General features: G+C 49.5%; 1 protein-coding gene across 4 annotated transcripts; it reads left to right on the top strand.

Annotated features, from left to right (window-relative positions):
- Positions 1-832: 832 nt before the first annotated feature.
- On the top strand, positions 833-12,697 carry Htr3a (5-hydroxytryptamine receptor 3A). Of its 4 annotated transcripts, none has more exons than XM_052759812.1 (9): positions 835-1,103; positions 3,305-3,468; positions 4,604-4,648; positions 5,618-5,727; positions 7,345-7,514; positions 10,208-10,368; positions 10,716-10,926; positions 11,005-11,229; positions 11,900-12,697. In XM_052759812.1, the coding sequence occupies exons 1-9, from the start codon at positions 1,037-1,039 to the stop codon at positions 12,196-12,198; spliced, it is 1,452 nt and encodes a 483-aa protein (XP_052615772.1). In that variant the 5' UTR covers positions 835-1,036; the 3' UTR covers positions 12,199-12,697. The 4 variants fall into 4 exon arrangements, with proteins under 4 accessions (XP_052615749.1, XP_052615772.1, XP_052615764.1 ...); XM_052759804.1 differs by having other exon boundaries at positions 836-1,103; positions 3,305-3,471; XM_052759789.1 differs by having other exon boundaries at positions 833-1,103; positions 3,305-3,471; positions 10,716-11,229.
- Positions 12,698-23,384: the final 10,687 nt, after the last annotated feature.

Below are 23,384 nucleotides of genomic sequence, written 5' to 3'. Positions count from 1 at the left end.
CAGAGCTCAGAGTGGCCTGAAACTTCCAATCCTCCTGCCTCTACCTTCCTAGGATTATAGGTGAGCGTCACCTAGCCTAAGGCAAGTTTTTGTTTTCCTGTGTGGCCCTAGAGACTGAACTAGGCTTTGGGCATGCTAGGCCAGGGTAACCCAGCCATGTTCCCAACTTAGGATGAGAATGTAATCACCAAAGGTCAGACACTTCATGATATTTGTTGAAGCTCAGAAGATCAGGCAAAGTTCCGTAAAATGTATTTCGTTTTCTTCAATTCCTGGTGGCACTTGCCTTACGTCATCCTTCGTCACTCAAGAGGTGAAGTCAGGAGGATGAGAAGTCCAAAGCCATTCTCAGCTCCCTAGTGAGTCTGAGGACAACCTGGGCTGCATGAGACCATGACTCAAAAAACAAAGCAAAACACATCAAAACGAAATTTAAAAAGTTTTTATTGAATGAGGATGAAGGAGCAGACCTTTAGTTGACTGCCCCCCCCATCCTTTCTGTTTGCAGAAAATGCCCAGTCACCTGCTTCACTAGGGGCATTATGTCACCTTGGGGAATCAAAGTGCCTGCTGCTGCCCCTGCTGAAGCCACCCCAACCCTCCCCTTGCTATACTTGTAAAGGGACACTAGTGACAGTGACAGCCCAGTGTACAGTCCCAAAGCTGTCAATCTGAATCTTTGTTCCACAGATCCTGTAGGCCCTTTCCCCAAAACATTTCCTGGACAAGATGTGGCCAAGGCACCTACTTGAATGGGTGGGCTGAGCTCCCTCTCCTGACATCAGCTGGCGACTCCCCTCCCCTTCCTCCCGCCCTGAAACCTGATCCAGCTGAAAAGCTGCTTGCTAGAAAACTTGGCGGCTCCCCAACTCTGGTGGCCCGGGAGTGCCAGGCTGCAGCCTCACAAGGTGCAGACAGCAGTTGGAAAAGCAGGCTGCCTGGGACATGAGGTTGGCAGAGGGTGTGCAGGCTGGCAGTCAGGGGGACTCACCCTGAGTGGCTGCTCCGAGGCCCTCCCACGCTTGGGAAGCTTGCCATGCTGCTCTGCATGCCGCAGGTGCTGTTGGCCCTGGTCCTTTCCCTGCTTCTGGCCCAGGCGGAAGGTAAGGAGTTTGGTGGGGAGGGGAATAACAAGCTGGGGTGGGGGAAGGCCTTAGGTCTCAAAGAGCTGAAAGTAGGAGAGGCTGAAGCCACAGGAGGGCTGAAGGAGGGTTGGCTATCTCACTGCTGATGAGGGAGAAAGAGAAAGCATTCTAAGGTATGAGGTCAGATTAAGTGGTTTGAGAAGTTGAGCTCAAGTGAGTCCTCTGCTGAGAAAGGGGTGGGGTGGTTTCTGTCTGTAAGAAATAAATAGGTGCTGAGAGGTTCCCATTCTCTTTGCCTTGCTTTTCAACTTATCAAATGGAAGCAGCTATGGACCTGTGAGCTCATTTAGTCCACTTTTTCTTCTTATAGCTACAGTCCAGAGCGGGAGAATAATGCACTTAGGGTCGCCCTGCTGGTCAGCAGCAGAGTGGGTAGCAGGACCACTTTACATTTTCTTTCTTCTGCTGGTTTTGTTGCTTGGGTCCTGTAGGCTTTCTCCTCCCCTAGGCTCCTCCAAGGCTCACCTCCAGTAATATTAAACTTCCCTGCCCTTCCTACCCAATCCTCTCCTGTCTGCCTCAGAAACAGGGTGTTTGGCTACATGGGTCCTGGGTCCTTCTATTGCCGACCACATTCAGCCCCACAGAAAAGTTCCTTCTACACAGCTGTGTTGCAGCACCCTGGGGGACAGTGAGAAGGATGCCACCAAGGGGTGGGACTGAAAGCTAGGGGTAGGATGCTCTTCTCTGCAAGCTGGCGTTGGGAGAAGCAGGGTACATGGATCAGAAGCAAGCCGCATGTGGTAAGTGCTTTGGGTTGCCTTTCCTGAGTTGTTCTGTTCTTTCAGCTGATCTTGTTCTGAGGCCTGGCTGCATTAACCAGACACCCTCCAAACCCCCAAGAGTTTCCCAAAGCCCATCAGACCCTCCTACAAGCCTCGCAGAATTTCAGATAGTGGTATGGAATCTGGTTTGAATCTCAGTTTCTCAGCTAGCAGTGTGTGCTCTTAACCCTCCTGAGCCTTGGGGATTCCTGTCTGTATAATGGTCTGTCTTGCTAACTACTTTGGCAGGCTATCCTGAGATTGAATGGAAGACTTGTGTAGATGCTATTCCATTATTCCAAATAAGACTCAAAGGAAAGAAAAGAAAGTCTCTTGGGACTGGCGATGTAGCTCTGTTGGTAGAGGCCTGCCTAGCATATCATTCATGCACACAGCCCTGGCTCCAATCCCCAGCACCACTTAAACAAGGAGTGGAGGTATAAGCCTGTAATACCAGAATTTAGAAAGTGGAGGGAGGGGGATCAGAAGTTCAAGGTCCATCCTTGGTCACATGACGAGGTTCTAGGTGAGCCTCAGCTATGTGAGATCCTGCCTGAAAAGCAAAACAAAACAAAACAAACTTAAAAGTAGTCTCTTGTCTTCCACTTCTCTTTGCTTGCCTCTGTCCTTCCAGATAGGAGGGGAGTTGATGGGGTAGGTAGATGACACACCAGAGAGGAATCTGCAGGAATGCCTTGCTGTCTGGTGACAAGCTTGCGGGCAGAATATGAGGACACAGTATTATTTAATAGTAACCAGCCTTGTGGCTCCTGGTTTGCAAAGGACCGGTCCACTCTGAGCTGTGCCCTCCCTACCCAATGCATGCTGACTTTTATTTTGTTTAATGAAATACTGACTGCTTCACAAGTTTGCATGTCACCCTTGTGCAGGGTCTTCCATAACCTCTACGTCATTCCAATCTTAGTACATGTGCTGCTGAAGTGAGCAGGGCTTTCACATGTCACTCCTGCTTTCTGAGTTACTACTGCTGTTTTCCAGAGGGAATCTGAGGAATACTCAAAATTCCCAGAATAGGGCCAGGGCCTGGTGCTAGGTTCTTCTTATTTTTAAAATTACATTTTATTTATTTATTTATTATTTATTATGATTGTTAGTATTGTATTAGTATTAGTAGTGTGTGTGTGTGTGTGTGTGTGTGTGTGTGTGTGTGTGTGTGTGTGTGTGTGTGTAGTCACACATACGCCTTGGCATGTATGTAGAGGTCAGAGGACAACTTGCAAACGTCCATTCTCTCAGGTTACGAGGGTTGATGGCTGGTGTCTTTACTCACTAAGCCATTTTACCTGCCCAGAGGATGAAATTCTATAATGGATTCTAAGCTGGGGCAAGAGAACCAGGGCTCCAGCTCCTGTGTTAAACTGTTCTCCTTTCCAGCCAGTTGGAGGGCGGCCACCCGGGCCCGCAACACCACCCTTCCCGCTCTGCTCAGGCTGTCTGATCATCTCCTGGTCAACTACAGGAAGGGGGTGCGGCCCGTGCGGGACTGGAGAAAGCCTACTACCGTGTCCATCGATGTCATCATGTATGCCATCCTCAACGTGGTGAGCTGCCCTCAACCTGTTCGGGGGGGGGGGGGGGGGTGTCAGAGAAGTCATGTGAGGCCAAAGCATCTACTGGGCCGTACAGTGGGCATCAAGGACCCTAGTGCCTATGGCCTGGCATCATGACAGGGGACAGACTGAAGCTGCATCTGCACAGCTGCCCAAACCACAAACTTGGACCACCCATGTCCAAGATGTGGTCCTAGATGTGGTCACCTCTTGATGATGGACCCTGTCTCCCCATATCATCTTTACACCCTTAGTGCCTTACGCAAGTCCCTTGAGTGGCAGGTGTCACTGAATGGCAACAGTAGATAAAATGTCAACTAATAGATCATCAATTAACTAATCAGTAACTAGAGTAAGGTGGGGTGCACTGTTCAGCAGGTGAGGCTAAGCAGTGCATGGAGATTGACAAACAGGTGATCGAAGAGCTGTTGGCTCTCTGCCTTGCAATGGGGAGGTGGGAACTGACTTCACAGGCTGTTTGGGTCACATGACACCCTCCACCCCAATACAGAAGGGAATCACAACACTTAGAACATCCCTGGAAAGAACAGCTAAAGGCAGGTTGATGTGCTTCAGAAAGGAAGACCTGTAATTAGATGGGGGAGAGGAGACTAATCCCTTTTTTATTCTGTAGTTTTGAGTCTCTTAACTTCATAACACAGCAGGCCATATATGCATTATATATATATATATATATATATATATACACATATATAGATATACATAGATAGATATAACACATAGATATAATAAACAATGACAACAGAAAACATGCATAATTTACATATCTTTAGGGTGTTTTTTTTTTTTTAAGTGTTTCACTGAGAGAGTTTTACCGTATTTCCAGGCTGGCCTCAAGTTCACATCAGTATGCCTGCCTCAGCCCCCTGAGTATTGGATTATAGGCATGTACCACCACACTGCACTATGTACCTTTGAACTTGAAAAGAAAGCATTGCATTTCACTCTAGTTGTGTCTTCTTAACAGACCAGCTTCTCCTGGATGCCCAGTAGCCAGTTCATCCCCTTCCCCAGTCCTTTCCCACCTCCTGCCTTTCCAGAAGACCAGCTCCTGTTGGGTGGTGTGTGTGGGACCACCTGTCAGCTCCCTTTCCTTTCCTAGGATGAGAAGAACCAGGTGCTGACCACCTACATCTGGTACCGGCAGGTGAGCAGACCACCTCTCACCACCTCGCTTTTTTGAGATGAGACTTCTGTACCAAGAAGGATGTCCCCCTCTCAAGGAGTCAGAAATCTCAGCAGCCCCAGTGGAGGTTCAAAGAAATGGTAGACAGATAAAAGATCTAGGGGTGTGAAACGTTGTCATCTCAGGGCCAGGGCAAAATGGGTATGGGACATCTTCCCAGCCCTCACCCCTGGTTTCTCAGATTCTTTGGAACATCCTAGACAAGTCCTGGCTGACTAACCCTGGAGAAAGGACAATCCCTGGCTTCACTTCACTTTCATGTGAACAACTTCAGTTGCTAGAAAGTTCTTCTACACTAAGTTGGATAACAATCAAAACTGAGAGATGGAGACAGGAAGAAGCCATCCACTTAAACCTGAGGACTCTGGCCTGGTGCCACATGTTCTGTTTTGTCAGGTGCCAGTCACATTGGTACACAGATGTCTCAGGCCTTGACTGAGCTCTGGGGTTGGAGGTAAACCAGAGAGGCCTCCCTCCAGAGGCTCTGTAGACACAGCAGCATACACAGGTCTCTGTGGAATCCCTTCCCACGGCCATAGCCATGCTCTATCACCATGATACCTGTATGGAACAGAGAATGTAGCAGAGAAATGCTGATCCTTTCAGACAGCTCCATTTCTGTCTCACTGAAGGATCCCTTAATTCAGAACACACCCTGTCTCGTGGGCAAGGAGCCAAACAAGAACAGGCTGCATGCTTCCCCAGAAGAGGCTGCAGCAGTCTGTGCTGTTATACATGCAGATGATGGAGACCTGTAGAGGTGGGGGGGGTCTCTCAGCCACCAGTGAGTGATGTGGGTCAATGCTCAGATTTCCCCCTGGAAGATGCCCACCTACTGCCTGAGCATAAGGGGTAGGGATATGTCTGATTTGCAGGTGACCCTCACCAAAGAGAGGGAGCTGCCCAGGACTGTTTCTGCTTCTCCCACAGTTCTGGACTGATGAATTTCTGCAGTGGACTCCCGAGGACTTTGACAATATCACCAAATTGTCCATCCCCACAGACAGCATCTGGGTCCCTGACATTCTCATCAATGAGTTGTGAGTACTATCATCAGAGTCGAGGGGGCTGGGAGGCTGGGACTAGAGAAGTCAGGCATGGTGACAACTTCCTCTCTGCAGCCTCCAAATTGTCCCAGCCAAGCTTGCAGGCTGTAAGTCAAGTTAGCATTTGCTCAAGCTCTCCTTTACCCAATTTTCTCTTCTTTGATAACCCCCCATCCCTTTCTTTTTGTACTGGATGCTACAACCTTATACTTCTTAGTTCAGGGGCCCCTATCATAGGAACAGAAGCCAGCAAGTGATGTCACACTGAGTTCTAATAACTTAATGGAGACAGCTGCATTTGTCAGAGGGGACTGTTACACTTTTTGAAAGGAGTGAAACACTGATGGCAGTCAATGCTCCTGGTCACAAAAGAGATTTGGAGCCAAGGAACATGTTCAAACCTCCCAAGCCACGCATGTGCTGAACAGGCCACAGTTGGCACCTCCGGTATGAAGTGGGTCCCATTAGCTTTTGTTCCCAGCAGCCAACATGGTCCCATCGCCTTCAGCCAGCTGACTTTCTCCCCATCCTGCAGGTTCATCCAGGGTCCACCAACTGGACCTCTGAGTTCAAAGGCAAGGAAAATACGTGGGGGAAATACAGATAGAAAGGGGAAGGGAGGCTGGGGCTGTGACTCAATTGGTGGAGTATCTGGCTTGCATGCAAAGTGCCTGGGTTCCGTGCCTAGTGTCAAATAAACCCGATGTGTTGGCACAGGCCTACAATCCCAGCACTTGGGAGATGGAGGCAAGATTATCAGAAGTTCAAGCCCATTCCTGACTCCATAGAAAGTCCGAGGCCAGCCTGGACTACATGAGACCTTATCTAAAAAAAATTAATAATAACAGTAAGGGGAGGCGCCAGAGGGATTCATGCAGTATCAACTGCACCGTCCAACTCCATGGCATTCTCCTAAAGAAGGTCATTGAATTTGACTCCACCCTGGAATGCTCCAAATGGCACAAGTGGCAAGTGTTCTAGAAATTTCCTTCTGCCTTTTATCTTAGCTTCTCATCTTTCAGGCAATCCCACAGAAGGATAAAGACTAACCTCAGCCTTGGAGTCCAGGCTCAGTCAAGAGAATGGGCTGAATTCTTGTTGGATTTTCCTAGGCTCCCCTGTTCTTACTTATGATCTCTATTCTCTTCCCTCCTGAGATGACTGCTTTCACTTTGGGGGCTTCTAAAAATGGCAATCAAAGCAAAATCAGAGTCAGGGAACATACGATTCTTCCCTCCTATCCAATCACTGGCCATTCTGAAGTCAGCTCTATTCTATCCAGCGTGGGGTGGGTGAGACAGCCTGGAGACAATTGGCTAGCTCCCTACAGCCAGTGGCTTATAGATTCATGGATTCCTTCTCTTCCTTTGAGAGCTAGGGGAGTTAAAGAGAAGCACCCTTTATTGTTTGGAGCATCACTTGATAACAGTGGGTCGGAAAGCTGAGATGGCTAACCCTGGAAAATTAAGGCCAGACAAAATGTCGGGATTATCTTGCCGTCCAGACCCTCCCTGAATTTCTTTTCCTACTGGCCTACTCAAAAGATCTTTAGCCTCCAAGGGCAAGGGTCTGTCTCTTCAGCCCACAAATGGATTCCTCTTCCCTGACCAGTGTGGACGTGGGGAAGTCTCCGAGCATCCCTTATGTGTACGTGCATCATCAAGGTGAAGTCCAAAACTACAAGCCCCTCCAGGTGGTGACCGCCTGTAGCCTGGACATCTATAACTTCCCCTTTGATGTGCAGAACTGCTCTTTGACCTTCACCAGCTGGCTGCATACCAGTGAGTACGTGGGCTTGTGAGTGGGGCAGACGTTGGGGCTCTCAGGCACTTGGGGCCAGGCGCATTCTCTATGATATAGCCTCCCTCGATCAAGACACCACTTACTTTCTCCCCCCTTCTCTTCCCTTCAGCCGTCTCTTCCATTTGTCTTGTTCCCTTGTGGTTCTGGGGATCTGACCTACGACCGTGCACATGCTAGGCAAGCACCCCACCACTGAGCAATATATCCTGCCACTTGTCTTTTAAACGCCAATGAGCCTCTGTTTCCTGTTCCTCCAGCTGGAGCCAATATTGCTGTTCTCACTGCCTCCCCTAGTTGTTACAAGGATTCATGTGACACTCAGCAAGGGACAGTTCTTAGCCAGTATCTCAAAGTAGATCTGGCAGGAAATGTATCTCAGACCCACCCACTCCTCTTCACCCCTGAATTAAGCCAACACCTCCTGCCCAGGTGTCCTTATTCCCCTCCTCCCCTGGTCTTCCCCATGTACCACCCCCACCGTGGTTCAGGCTCCCCACAACAGCCAGTGAGCTCTTATTAAAATGCAAATCTGATCATGTTATTTAAACCCCTGAATGGCTTCCCAGTAGTCCTGGGACCCAATCCAAATCCTTGACCTGGTCCTGCCCACAGTGTACCACACCAGCTTCATCTGGTTTGTGCCAGCCCAGCTGCCTTCTTCTGGAGGCCTAGAGGTCTTGCCTGTTCTCTTTATCACAGGCTGTTCCCTCTCCTAAGCTACCCGCCCATCTTCCTTCTCCTACTCTCAGCACCCCAAACACAGCCTGATCAACCCCTCTACTCACCGGATTATCCCCAGGTATCGCCAGTGCCTGGGAGGACTTCCTCTAGCCCCCTAGACTAGCTATTTCTCATGCAGTTTTTAAGAACCCTGCTTTTTCTTACTAACTTCGTCACTTGACAATACTTGTTCAGTCCATGTCTAATTTTCTCATGGGCATGATTTCAGAGAGTGGGAACATGGTTTCTGATCCACTCTTAGGCTCTCCAGCACAGTGACTGGTCCTGAGAATTTTTATTGAGTGTGTGGGTGCCAGGTATTCAGTGGAGGGCTGGTGAAAACACAACGCTGGACTATAGGAAAACAATCTGTCCCTTTCTGACCTGTTCATTACATTAAACTTCAATTATGGGGGCTGGAAAGATGACTCAGCAGTTAAGAGTACTTGTTGCCCTTCCAGAGGACCCAGGTTCTGTTCCCAGCACCCACATGATCGCTCACAACAGTAACTTCAGTTCCAGGGAATCCAATGCCCTCTTCTGGCCTCCACAGACACTGCACACACACAGAGTACACAAATACACATGTAGGTGAAAACACTCATACATACAAAAATTGTTTCTAAATACAACATGACATGAATCTTCCATTTACTTTATGCATTTCAACCCACAGGTGTGTGCACGCACACACACATGTGCTACCTATGGAGAGCACATATTGCATCTCCTATCATATACTGCTATTTAATTCTTTTTTATCAACAATGAATTCCTGATCTTTCTCAAAACTAGTGAGTATGAGATCTTCCTCATAAATTTTAACTGCAATAGACTCCTCTAGGCATATCATTGTTTATTAAGTATTTTCTTGAGGGATGGACATTTAGATAGTTTCCTTTATTTCCTTGTGTGTGTGTGTGTGTGTGTGTGTGTGTGTGTGTTGCTCACATATGTGGGGGTCAGAGACCAACCCAAGGTATCTTCCACAGTTGCTCCCCATCTTGTCTTTTTGAGGCAGGGTTCTCTCACTGTTCCCTGTACTTGGCAGTTAAGTTAGGCTGGCCAGTGAGCCCAGGGATTCCACTGTCTTTACCTCTCCCGAGCTGAGATGGCAAGTGTTACCTCCACACCCAGATTTCTTATGTGGCTTCTGAGGATCCAACTGAGGTCTTTGTGTCTGAACAGCAAGCTCTCCACTCACTGAGCCATTTCCTCAGCCCCTTTTCTACTTAAAAATTGTTTTTATATTTATTTATTATTTTATTTTGTGTATAAGAATGTTTTGATTGCATATATGTGTGTGCATCATGTGTGTACCTGGTGTCCATGGAGATCAGAAAAGAGCATTGGATCCTCTAGAATTGGAGTTACAGAGAGATGTGAGCTGCCATGTGGGTATGGGGAACCAAACCTGGGTCCTCTGGAAGATAGATAGATAGATAAATAGATAGATAGATAGATGGGGAATATCTGTGGTATGGTGTAAATGAGGATTTATTTTATTTTCTTAATTCTTCTTCAAAGACAGGCAGTTCTATGAAGACAGAAGTAAAAATGTTGTGTTTAATTCATTTCCTAGATGAGAAACTCTAACAAAGAAACATAGAAGACTGTTTGGAAGGGGTGTGTGAGTGTGTGTGTGTGGGGGGGGTGTAAGTGAGAGAGACAGAGACAGAGACAGAGACAGAAAGCTTTCTAATGGATGCTTCGTGCATTGTTTTGCACGGTGCCCTCACTATAGGCTTGTGAGATAAACAAAATGTGTTCTGTCACCGCACTTTGTACAGCTGAAGAAACCAGGGCTGAAGGTTAAGGGCAGAAGTCTGGGGTCTAGAGATCTGACAAGAAGGTTCCTTGGGTGTTGTCTGAACAATGCCTTATCTATCTTTTATGCTTGAAGGTTCTATGCTTGAGATTCCAAAGCTTCTTTTGACCCTTTGTCTCTTAGTCCAGGACATCAACATTTCCCTGTGGCGATCACCAGAAGAAGTGAGGTCAGACAAGAGCGTCTTCATGAATCAGGGCGAGTGGGAGTTGCTGGGAGTGCTGACCCAGTTTCAGGAGTTCAGTATGGAAACCAGTAGCAGCTATGCCGAAATGAAGTTCTATGTGAGTGGGCGTGGCTGTGGCTGGAGTGGCGACAAAGATGACTCGACCTCCACAATTGGGGTGGCATAAAGAGGCGACTGGGAAGGGCAGAGCAGCCCTGTTGCCAGCTCCAGATCCATACACATCCCATGTAACTTCAGCAAAGGGAGACGGGAACACACCTGAAGCACTCCACGTTTGTCCTCAATGGCCACAAGCCTGGTGCCAGAGGAAGGATATGGGTCTGTTCCTCTCCTTCCCCAAGCCATCCAGGCTGGAAGTTCTATAAGAGAGGGGGCTGGGTAGGGGGGAGTGGTCCCTGGGTTCCTGTCTGCCCAGCCATCCCCAAGCTTCTATCTTGGTTCCAGGTGGTCATCCGCCGGCGGCCTTTGTTCTACGCAGTCAGTCTCCTGCTGCCCAGTATCTTCCTCATGGTTGTCGACATTGCGGGCTTTTGCCTGCCCCCAGACAGTGGCGAGAGAGTCTCCTTCAAGATCACACTCCTTCTGGGATACTCAGTCTTTCTCATCATTGTGTCAGACACACTGCCGGCAACGGCCATCGGCACTCCCCTCATTGGTAAGGCCTCCCCCAGGCAAGAGTGCACTGTGATGTGGACTTGCTCCTGCCCTCAGTGTATCTCTTTCTCTGGCTCAGGTGTCTACTTTGTGGTGTGCATGGCTCTGCTGGTGATAAGCCTTGCCGAGACCATCTTCATCGTGCGGCTGGTGCACAAGCAGGACCTACAGCGGCCAGTACCGGCCTGGCTCAGGCACCTGGTCCTAGAGAAAACAGCCTGGCTGCTCTGTCTAGGGGAGCAGCAGCCCATGGCCCATAGGCACCCAGCCACCTTCCAAGCCAACAAGACTGAGGACTGCTCAGGTGAGAGAGAGAGTAGGGACAGACTCATACATAGTTTGGAGGCTGTGATATGCCAGGGATGCAGGACAGGACCTGGGAACCGGATACAGGATAGAAGCAGAAAGATGCTTTATCCAAAGATGTCAATCAGACTGGAACCTCGTTTCCCTTTCCACTGTTTTTAAAAGACGGGGTCTCACTATGTAACCCTGGCTGGCCTGGAACAAACTATGTAGACCAGGCTGGTTTTCTCAGAGATCTTTTCTGTCTTGGAAGTGATGGGGTTAAAGGCATGCAATATCAGGCCCAGCCAGGCCCTTTTCCTTTGCTTTCAAAGCCCTCATCAGCCTAGGTGAATGTAAGGTGGGAGTCCTGGAGGCTGAGCCCCATGGGCTGAGAAGGGCTCAGAGGAGCTCGGTGTGGTGGTTCATGCCTTGAATCCCAGCACTTGGTAGACACAGGTGGGCAGATCTCTGAGTTTGGTCCATCCTGGTCTACATAGTGAGTTTCAGGCCAGCCAGGACTATATAGTGAGACTCTGTCTGAAAAGAGAGAGAGAGAGAGAAAGGTAGAGTGTAACTGAGGAAGACACCCAAAGTTGACTTCTGGCCTCCATACCCCACCCCTTTGCCACAGCATTAGGATATCTCACTGGTCTCCCTTTCTTACCAAGGCTCACTTCTTCTTCCAGCCATGGGAAACCACTTCAGCCATGTTGGGGGACCCCAGGACTTGGAGAAGACCCTGAGGGGCAGAAGTAGCCCTCCTCCACCACCTAGAGAGGCCTCACTGGCTGTGCGTGGGCTCTTGCAAGAGCTATCCTCCATCCGCCACTTCCTGGAGAAGCGGGATGAGATGCGGGAGGTGGCTCGGGACTGGCTGAGAGTGGGATACGTGCTCGACAGGCTGCTCTTCCGAATCTACCTTTTGGCTGTGCTGGCCTACAGCATCACCCTGGTCACACTCTGGTCCATTTGGCATTATTCTTGAGTGAGCACAACCCGGCATGGTATATGGGACTGGTTAGGCTAAGGATGGAGGATTTCCCCTTAGGTCCTTCATTCTGTTTCCAACACCAATTAGTCTGAGCAATCCCATACCAGTGTCTGAACCCTTGGCCCCAAAATTTAGTGCTGAAGATGCATTCTGCCTCCCCCACTTTATTCCCAACCTCCCTACTATGGCTTTAAAGCATGATATCCTAGTTCAAGACAAACCAAGTACCCTCTAACTTTACCCATCAACGCGTTGGGGCTCGGTTTCCTTTGCAGTACTTTCCTGATTAAAGCCCTTGGAACTGCTCATTTCCACAAAATTTGGTTTTTGCTCAAAGAAAAACTAATCCTCTATCATAGGTGCCTGAGATTTCTAAATTCATTTTATCCAGCCCCTAATGGCTCTCTTTTCAGCTCACCTGTGGCCACTTCCCTAGCACTCAGCTTTGTCAGCCAATGGGGAAAGGAGGATAATAAAGCACAGTGATATCTTACTATCTGTCCATGGTCATTTGTATTCAGCTTTGGAAAAAGGCTGGATGATGGAATCACATGTAGTTTCAGTTGACAGATGCTTTCTGGACCAGGGAACTAGAGGGTGACACCAGAGTCACCATGGTGAAACAGTAGGAGGTGGATCAGTTTGAAGGTCAAGACCGACCATTTATCAAATGAGAAGAGAGAGAGAGGAAGGCTTTCTGCAACCCACTGGGAAAATGCTGGAAGGATCCTTGTGGGCCAACTCTTCTGGATTCATGGTCTCTAGGGAACAAGCTCTTACCCTGCCTGCAACAGAGCGCTACTGGGGAGATAAGACTTCAGCACCACGGCCAGCGCCCTCCGGCTTGGTGCTTAGGAAACGCTGAAATCAAGGCCTGGACTGAGGCATCTCCTCAGAACTCTTTTTTTTTTTTTTTTCGTTTTTCGAGACAGGGTTTCTCTGTGTAGCTTTGCGCCTTTCCTGGGACTCACTTGGTAGCCCAGGCTGGCCTCGAACTCACAGAGATCCACCTGGCTCTGCCTCCCGAGTGCTGGGATTAAAGGCGTGCGCCACCACCGCCCGGCTCTCCTCAGAACTCTTAGTAGCCAGTGCCTGGTGCCCCTAACCAGGAAGTAGGACTCGGAGGGAGGCAGAGCTGGGATAACGCTCTTGGACATAACTTATCCTGGTCACCTGTCCAAGGCATCAGGGCTTAAGACACGCTAAGCAATACCCCCAACTCCACCCCACCCACCTAACAGGCATCTGTGGTGACATTATGTTCCCCAAAATTTTGTGCACCCTAATAAACTTATCTGGGGTCAGAGAACAGAACAGCCACTAGATATAGAGGCCAGAAAATGGTGGCACACATGCCTTGAATCCTATCACTTGGGAGGCAGAGATCCATTCGGATCTCTGTAAGTTTAAGCCACACTGGAAACAGCCAGGCATGGTGACACACTTTTAATCCCAGGAAGTGATGGCAGAAAGCAGAAAGGTATATAAGGCATAAGGACCAGGAACTAGAGCTGGTTAAGCTTTTAGGCTTTTAGCAACAGTTTAGCTGAGATCCATTCAGATGAGGACACAGAGGCTTCCAGTCTGAGGAAACAGGATCAGCTGAGGAACTGGTGAGGTGAGGCGGCTGTGACTTGTTCTGCTTCTCTGATCTTCCAGCATTCACCCCATACCTAGCTCCAGGTTTGTTTTTACTAATAAGACCATTTAAGATTCGTGCTACAGGCATCTAGGAAAAAGAATATTCTGTCTTAGTCTCAAGGTTCCCTCTGACACTTTAGCATGTTCCTATCTTATCTGACACTCAAAGTAAAGCAAGGCAGAGGGGAACTAGATAACAAACGGCCAGGCTACAGGGACAGGACCCACCAAAAATGTCTGGGATGAGATCAAACAGTTCCATTACTTCTTAAGCTGCTCCATGGCAGCTAACAATAAGAGAGTCAATACAAACACTGGGAATGGTATAGTCTCAAACCCCCAAACTGCAATTTCAGTTCATAATCACCTGGGAGGCTGAGCAGAGGACAGAAATCTGGGGCCTTGGGTTTTGTCACATCTGAAAGAGCCTAAGGCTGAAGAAGGGCTCACCTGGTTTACCTTTTGTTAGCTGCCTCTCATCCTAGGATCCCCGTCATACAAAGAGTTCCTGGATTCTAACTAGCTGCTAGCTCCTCGGGTGAACTGGGATTGAGGTCTCATCACCACCTCTACCCTAGACACATGAGCTTTTGATATGACTTCAGAATTTCACTTTGATTTTTGTTTTGCTTGTGTGGGGATCAGGCTCTGTTACTGAACAGGAGAGTCTGGGACCTGGAGTTGCCTTTGGCTGAGCAAGAATGGGCAAGAGGTGGGGACAGTTCTTATTCAGGATAGGCCCTGTAATTCCTCACTTGGAGCCTGGTTTTAGAATCGAAAGCTACCCCACCTACTAGGACTGCTGAGCCTAGTCACACACTATCAGAAGGTTCTCCTGTCCCAAGCCACAAGGATAGAAAGATGGACAGTCAATGCACCACTGGCCATTAAGTGGGTAGCTATTGACAAAGTGTTCAACCAGAGAGCTAGTAAGACACTCATCAGCCTATTGATTCCCCATCTCCCCCTTCTCACCCTTCATTCGTAATCAATGGGGCGACAGAGCCCAGTACTGAGGCGGCCAATTATCCACCTCAGGAATGAGCTGCTGCATGTAACATCTTCTGGTCCACTGGCCACATCCAATAGGGACATCGATCTGGCACCTATGCCATGATTCCCAGGGATGGGAAACTGAGGCCCAGTACTGGAGAACGTCTCCAGTACACCAACTTCTCTTCATCAAAGCTATTCTTGGACTATGCCATAGGAGGTCCTTACTGGGTTTGGGGGACACCCCCAGTCTTTTGCTTACTCCCTTCCTTTCATAACTAAAGCTTAGAGTGAGGCAGCCCAAAGAGGCTAGGCTAGGCCTCCAGTCCCTAATGTGCCGACTAAAGAGACAAGTAAACCCAGGAATGGTGGCTTGCACCTGTACTCCTGGCACTTGTGAGGCTGAGGCAGAAGGATTACTGTTAGTTCAAGATCAGCCAGGCATATAGGAGATCCAGGTCAACCCGAGGGCAGTGAAGTTTAGTACAGAGAGGTTTATGCAATGTAGCCATGTTGGAATAAATCAGATAAGAGGGTACAGTGACCCTAAAATCAGGTTTGGGGTATTGACATGAGCTTTAGGAGTAAATGAAGGAAGATTTGTGGCAAGTGGCAGGAGATATGAATAATTAACCCATCTTGGTCTAGAGAAGGACCTGCCTACTGCCACCCATCATTGCCTCATCTGCCAGGTCCTTTGCTTGAGGGGTCAAGGTGGCTCTCAGAAGATAATGGCTTCTCCCCCAGAGGTGCCATCATCTAGGGTGGGAGTAATCTGAAGTGGAAAGACAAGTTAGACACTTCTTGAGTGACTACAGCCACAGAGGAAAGCTCTGGGCTCTAGGTAAGAAAGACCATAACAGAGTGAGGGCAGAGAACCAGCCTTTGGTTAGCTGTGAGGAATCAAGACCTTTTAGCAGGCTCCAGCTTCTACAGGCCTGCTTTAGTCTACATGGCTCCTGCCTCTGACCCTGTCCTAGGCAAACGGATAGGCTTCTGGTCTCCATGCCCCTCAGGCACTTCCTCATCTCACCTCCCACGTGCTCCTCCGCCTTTCCCCACCCACCCTGCTTCGCACAGTCTCCCCCAAACTCCATCAGAGACCGGGGAAGTGCTCCGCAGCCCGCAAGCCTTGGTGCTCTATGAGTCTGCAGCTGAGCTGCTGGGGGATTGCCACTGGCTCCTAGGAAGGGAGTTGCTTTTGTTCCTGAGGTTGGCCACCTGTGCTCAAGGACCTCCAAGGCATGCCCTAGAGTGGACACCTGGTAGCTTTCAGGAGAGCTGGGACAGGGAGGCTGAGCTTAGCAGCCAATGCAGGGGGGGGGGGTGGTGGTGAGGGTGGAGGTGGGAAGGGGGTCGACAACGAGGACGATGAAACTGTGAGTTCCCCCAAGCTAGCTTAGAGGAAAAGTTTCCTGGTGATGGAGCGAGCGGGGAGTGCAGCTCAGTGTTCGCCAGCCAGCTTCTCCTCCCTCCCCCTCCTCCCCCAGCCTCCGAATCAATACATTCTGAATCTAATCTAATAACAGAGATTTAACGAGGGGATAATGCGCGTGGAGCCGCCAGGCGCTTTGTGTCTCCTTTCAGGAGGCAGCTGGGGCCCATTATCTGGGGACAATGCCCCATGCTAATCACTCCCTCCCTCTGCCTCCCTCCGCGTGTTTGGGGGAGGGGGATGTTGGGCAAGAAGGGGCAGCTCCTCTGACGGCACCGGAGGCAGTCACACTGGTCCAACCCACCCCACACAATTGCCTTGGCCCAACACCAACTCCTTGGCCTTCTCCAGCCATCCGCACTGGGTACCCTGACCTGTGAGAGGTGGAGGGTACCCCACCAAGGCAAGCACACGGCCACTAACTAGGCACCAGCTGGGACTTGGGTGGGTTTTTTTGGGTTTTGTCTTTCCATTTTTCTAACTTAGTCCTCTATAATTTAAAGCTGTTCCACTGAGGCTTGTGATGGCCAGCCCTGAGTGTCACAGTGTCCGGGTTAGAGAATTCAACCCTAGTTTTAGGGAATAAGAATACACCGTCCTGAAATAGAAGCCTTGCTTCTCTCTCTCCCTCTCTCCCCCTCCTCCCCTCTCTCCCCCTCTCCCCCTCCTCCCTCTCAACCCCCTCTCCCCCACTCCCATTATATCTGGAAGTGCAGAGGTTAGACAGGAGGAAGGACTTCCTGGCAAGGCCGATGCTAACAATGAGTATTAAATCAGGAGTTTGGAAAAGAACAAATCGCATCTCGTTTCCTAGTAGCCTTTCAAAACAGCTTGGGAGAGGGACAGGTCTACATCAGTTTTCTATTGGAGCTTTTGGGAGGAGGGAGCCCAGAGCTGTACTTGGACACCCCACTGCTTTCTGAAATATGTCTACTGAGAACAATATGCGCGTGTTGTGGAGTGTCAGACCCCAGGTGTAAAACTTTTCACATCCTGGATCTCCTTGTGTGTCTACCTACCCATCTGCGAAGTGGGGCTCACACAGTTCCCACATCATAGGTGTTAGGGGTTCTGTGATCCCAATGAAGAAATGTTCAGGGAGTCTACAAGGCTGTAGCAGAGTCGCCTGCCTAGCATCATGCTGGCCCTTCTTGATTGGGTCAGGTCACATTTGGAACCAGTGAGCATTGATCCTGGTAAGTGGTGGATGGGTACCTTTGTCCTGCTTGTTCCATCTTAAGGACAGGGCTAGGCACTTACCTTAAGGCCAGGGAACTAAAGAGCCAGCCTGTGCCAAACACCGGTGTCCTTTCTGTCCCTTTGTTGTGTCTCACACTCACCCACACACCTTCAGCTTCCTAACGGAGTTCCTCCATAAAATTCAGCTCTGAGTTCCTGCACTGAGACAATGTGTGAGCCTTGCACACTCTAGGATCCCAGCCTGAGCCTGGGTGTCCCTTTGTAACGAACTCTAAATCCACAGAAGAAAGAGCTTTGTGAGCACGGCATGTGGGACTTACAGGAACCCAGGAACTCACTTCCCCGAAGCTAGAAGAACTTCCCCAACTAAGGGTCCGGAAAGAAATAAATATCCAGCAAGCTATTTGGCCAAGACCACTACAACCATGATTTCTAGAATCTGTCCACCAGGTGGCAGCAAAGCCCAGAAATTCTATGGAAAGTCAGGCACAAAGCATTTTATTGCCCCCTTTCCTGCTGCGCCTCCCAAATAAAGACCCCTACCCCTCACTAGTGGTGTCTGCAGCCCCCCTTCCTTCAAGGCCAGCCCTGTCCTTTGGGCCAACAATAAGGACAGCATTCCTGAGCTCCAAGTATTCAGGCGGAGGCAGCTCCACTAACCACTCAGTTACAGATGTGCCCATGCTGAGCCGCATGCTCTGAGGTTCCCGCCTAGGCTCTGGCCATGCTCATCCTCTCATCCACAAAGTTGGCTCTTCTAATTCTCCCCCTTTCTGCACAGGTGATGAAGATGCTGGTGGCTGGTGGTGCGTAAACACTGTTTGGCTCAAAGCTCTCTCAGCATAAGCCCTCGGAAGATTGTGTTTCTCTCTTCTGCCCAACTCCAGCCCATGCTGTACCAACTTGGAGCCACTCCTCACAATCCTGGGGGACAGGGGCTAGAGGGGGGTGATGGGCACAAGTACTTGGAACAGGTCAGTGGGTGGGCAGACAGGACAAGTGCCTGGGAGACATTCATTTACCCCAGGCTTGGCTCAGGGAAGGACTGAGGAAGACAGGGCTGTCCTAAGCAGGCCTTTCAAGAATCCATTCCTTTACTTATCAGGACAACAAATACAATGTCCACAGTGTGGCTACTGCCATGCCCTCCAATCATGCCCCCCAACCCCCGACAAATCATCAACTTACTGCACCTGCGTGTAGTCAGTCCTTGTCAACTGAAGTTCCCTGAAAAGGCCACATCTGTGTTGAAGATTTTGCATATTAATTGACCGATTAGAACATCCACGAATGTGGAGACTTGGAATGTTACCGATCCAAAGCTAAAATTACCATGGGCTATCTTTAGTACCCATTAGTAGGCATTGATTACCCATGTCTGCATGGAACCTAACAGCCTTGTTCGGACTATTAGGTAAAACCAGTGGAGTACCTTAACAGCCCACGCATGGGCTTCCAGGATCCAAAGCTAAGCCTGTCATCAGATCACACAGCACCTTAGCCCTATAGCAAAGACGGCCCTGCTTTACTGGAACCCACCTACCTGCTACTCCCACAGCGTGGTTGGTAAATGCACTAAGTGGCGTTCGTGCTGTGGCTGGAACTGTTTCCACAGTGGAGCAGGTCACCCAGGACAGCCTGAATCCATACTGCTGGCCACAGCCTCTCATGTTTGGCTCAGAATAAACCATCTATTTCCACTGCAATGAACGCTGTCTTTTGTCGTTGTTGCTGCTGCTCTTGTTTTGCGGGAGGGGGTTCATTTGCTTGAAAAGTCCAAAATGGAGCCACGGGGCTGAGTGCCTTCTGGAAGACGTAGGAAAGAATCTGCTTCCTCACCTTTCCCAGACTTGGGCCACCAGCGCTGACTGTGGGACGTTCTTTCCCACCTTCAAAGCCAAGCTCCAAATGTCTCAGCTCAGCTGATATTCACCTCCCCAGCTCCCCCCCCTCCCTATATCTCTCCCTCTCCCTCTCTCCCTCGGTCTTTCCCTTCCTGAGCTTTCCTTTCTCGAATCATCTTAGTGAAAAAGTTCGATTTTTAATTATGTGCATGCATCTGTTTCCGTAGGGGAGCATGTACATGTGTGCGCAGGTGCCTGAAGAAGTCAGCGCCATCAGATGCCCCTGGAGCTGGAGTTTTAGGCAATTGTGAGCTGCTGGGTAGGGTACTGGGAACCAAACTCAGGTCCTCAGGTATAGCAGAAAGTGCTTTTAATCACTGAGCCCTCTCTCTAGCCCCAACACATTATCCTTTTTTCTTTCTTCTCTCTCTCTCTCTCTCTCTCTCTCTCTCTCTCTCTCTCTCTCTCTCTCTCTCTGCATGTGTGTGCAAGTGCATGTGCAGAGGCCAGGGGTCGACACTGAGTATCTTCCTTAGCTTCTCCCTGAACCTGGACCTCATGGATTTGGCTAGGCTACTGGCCAGCAAGGCCCAGGGATCCCCTTGCCTCTGCCTCCCTCCAGCATTAGGGTTACAGGCCCATGACACCCAGCTTTTTATGTGAGTGCCAGGGATTTGAACTCAGATCCTCATGCTTGCACATCAAGCACTTTATGGACCATGCCATCTTCTGGCCCCTCTTTCCCATAGACCGCTGTGGCTATAGCCTACCCATACTGGTCATCTAGAACCTGCTCATCTTGAGAAGTCTCGACTCAGCACTCAAGGCCTTCTATTTCACAGCGTGTCACACTCACAAGCCTTAGAGGTCACGAGGTAGACATCCTTAGTGGGGTCATCATCATTCCTACCCTGAGACCTTGGGCAATCTTCCATGGGCCTCTATCTTCCTGTCTGTAAAAAAATCAACATAATAAAGCACCCATCTTATGAGCTTGTTGTGAGGATGTAGTAGATGGTGGCTGAGTTCCATTCATGGTTTATTCTTGCTTTTTTTGTTAATCTATCTGCCTCTAGCACAGGAGAGTTGTGAAGTAGGGCATCACAGACACACTGAATTAACACAGAAAAAGAAATCATGCTTTGTATCAGGCAACACAGGCAGTGTGTTTACATGATAAATATGGCTCAGCTCTATAAGCTCAGGAGAAGGGGACAGGAAAGCAGACTGGAGGCCAGGATACCAGCGTGGCAAGAGACAGAGAACCTGGCTTGTCTTTCACCCTTAGGACAGCCTCCTGAGTTGAGATGGTGCCAAGGGCTTCCTGACCTAGAGGTCCTACCCTGGAATGGGACTCAGACTTACTCCCTGCAGACCTTCTACAATACCGGCAACTTCCCAGTCCAGCTTCTCTGTCCAGGACAGTGGATGCAGGAGATGGTGTGGTGACTTCAACAGGACCTTCCAGCTCAGATCCGGAGAATAATGCCATTCCCTCTGGGTGATACTTTGCTAGGGGTTCCGGCTCCATGAGTGTCCCGCCCCTTCCTCTTGACTGACGTGTTCAGGTCCCCTCTTTTGCTCCTGAGACCTAGTCTTGGTGATTCAACTCAAACCCGCCAAGCATCAGGCTGACACTTCTTACAGGGGTCACTCTTGGTTGTGTGATAGCTGGTTTGGGGCTGTGTCTGCGCCATCAGGAGTACACATAGCATAGGCTTCACTGTTGTTTACCCAGAGAGGTATCCAGAGCTGAGCACTGTGCCTAGCATGGGGTGGAGGCTCAATACTGTCCAGTTAACAAAGGAGTGTGGTTCCTACTGGAGTTCTTTGCTGTTAAGATGACCACCAAACCAGGGCCTTTCTGTCCTGAAAAAAACCACTGCACATGCAGCATGCCATTAAGTGGGGCCATCTGGGGCAAGTGAGGTGCTCCTGCAGCCCTGGGCTCTCTCCAGCCCTTTCAGCAGCTGCAGCCCTAGAGTCAAGAGAATCTCCAGGTTCTTCTGCCAATCTCTTCTCCCCAAGTCAAGAGAAGTCAGGCTAGTGGATGGGGAGGGGAGCCTCCCACTTTGCTCAGTGTAGGGGGTCATGGCTTCTTTCTGACACAGACCCAGGAGTCGGAAGGGTTTTCTGTGGGGGTCATATGACTCAGCAGAGCTCATAGGAGACTGGCGATCCCAAGACACCCCCCACCTCTGAGAGAGGATCCTCTAGGTGAAGTGAGGTATGGTGGGTGTGGTTTGAAGAGGGCACTGCCCACAGAGGGACTTTCACTGTGGGGCTGAAAGTTGACTCAGCAGGACTAAATTGACAAGAGAACTCTGATAAACTGTTGTTTTAAAAACCCATTTTCTGCTAGGTGGTGGTGGCGCATGCCTTTAATCCCAGCACTTGGGAGGCAGAGCCAGGCGGATCTCTGTGAGTTCAAGGCCAGTCTGGTCTACATCGTGAGATCCAGGACAGGTACCAAAACTACACAGAAAAACCCTGTCTTGAAAAAACAAAAACAAAAACAAAACAACAACAACAAAAACCCTGTTTTCTATGTGGGGCATAATGGCACATATCCTTAATCCCAGCATTTGAGAGGCAGAGGCAGGCCAATTCCTATGAGTTCAAGGCCAGTCTGTCTATATAATGAGTCCTAGGCCAATCAGAGCTACATAGGGAGACCTTGTATTAAAAAAACAACAGGTTGGTGGTGGCGCATGCCTTTAATCCCAGCACTTGGAAGGCAGAGCCAGGCGGATCTCTGTGAGTTCGAGGCCAGCCTGGGCTACCAAGTGAGTTCCAGGAAAGGTGCAAAGCTACACAGAGAAACCCTGTCTCGAAAAACCAAAAACCAAAACAAAACAACAACAACAAATAAAACAAAACAAAACAAAATCCACCAAACAAACAACAACAAATAACCAAAAAACTCTGTTTCCAATAATGCTACCTTTGTGTAGAAGGAGTCTGTAAGCTCCCCCAGCAAATGTGCTTTTATTTTCTGAAAGGGGAAATGGATTTGTTGCCACACTCCCCCAAGCCTCCCAACATCTCCTCGAGGCTCTCCAGGTTGGGAGTGGAGTAGAAATCACCCTGTAGCCAAGAAGAGACAAGTAGCTCCCTCCCACCTGACCTCCAGTCCTGGATATCAGAAACGGGAAGACATGAAGATCTGCTGTGGTGCATGCTGGGTCTGGGGCTCTGCCTCACGCTCCTAGTGTGCATCTGACACCCCAGCTTTACAGGATGTCTGTGCTGCTCACACAGGTTGTACACTGTAGGGTAGAGGGGATGGTTCTCTGGAATGCTTGACGCAAAGCCTTACAAAATCTGCATATTAACAAAAAAAGCAAGATGGCTTAGCGGGTAACGGTGCTTGCTCTACAAGGCTGACGACCTGAGTTCTATGCTCTCACATATGTGTGTATACATGCTCACACTCCACACAAAGACCAAATAAAGACGAAGGGGGAAAAAGTGGTAAAGATAATCCCAATGGCCCCTGGCACAGGCACAGAGGCACTGTACAGGGTCTGAAGGTCACCTGAGCTCGTTATCGTATTAGAACACACCCCTGTGTGGATTTGAATATGCTAATGAGGCATGCGATGTGTGAAGTTGTAGGTAGCACTCCATGTAATGGATGGAGCAAGGGCAGAAAAGCTTGCACTATGCAAAGGAGTCCCAGAGCTGTCTCTTAAGTGCTGCAAGGCTCTGACCTTGTGTGGTTGTTGAACTCTCTTTGCTCTAAGCCACTTCCTCCTTTGGAAGGTGTGCTGGCTTGATTGGGGATGTTCCCCCAGGCTTGGGGATCTGAATGCTTCCTTCCCTATTGGAGGTGCTGTTTAGGGAGGCTATGGTGAGGTGCAGCCTTGCTGAAGGAAAAGGCTCACTGGAGGAATACAGTGTGGTCCCAATCCCAGTTCTCCATGGCTTCATGTTTGCTGTTGAACATGGGATCTGGCTGGGCGATGGTGGCACGTGCCTTTAATCCCAGCACTCAGGGAGGCAGAGCGAGGCAGATCTCTGTGAGTTCAAGGTCAGCCTTGTCTACAGAACAAGTTCCAGGACAG

The sequence above is a fragment of the Peromyscus californicus genome, unplaced genomic scaffold, assembly GCF_007827085.1.
Source record: "Peromyscus californicus insignis strain IS unplaced genomic scaffold, ASM782708v3 Scaffold_11__1_contigs__length_118956290, whole genome shotgun sequence".
Classification (NCBI taxonomy): domain Eukaryota; kingdom Metazoa; phylum Chordata; class Mammalia; order Rodentia; family Cricetidae; genus Peromyscus; species Peromyscus californicus.
This window is presented reverse-complemented; position numbering and strand designations above follow the sequence as displayed.

What these genes read in the sequence shown, in the direction of transcription:
- Htr3a (XM_052759789.1), top strand. Translation starts at nt 1,037, where the DNA reads ATGCTGCTCTGCATGCCGCAGGTGCTGTTGGCCCTGGTCCTTTCCCTG. An exon ending in TGTATGCCATCCTCAACGTG is followed by an intron (nt 3,472 to 4,603) that starts GTGAGCTGCCCT and finishes TTCCTTTCCTAG; the next exon opens with GATGAGAAGAACCAGGTGCT. An exon ending in ATGCCGAAATGAAGTTCTAT is followed by an intron (nt 10,369 to 10,715) that starts GTGAGTGGGCGT and finishes TCTTGGTTCCAG; the next exon opens with GTGGTCATCCGCCGGCGGCC.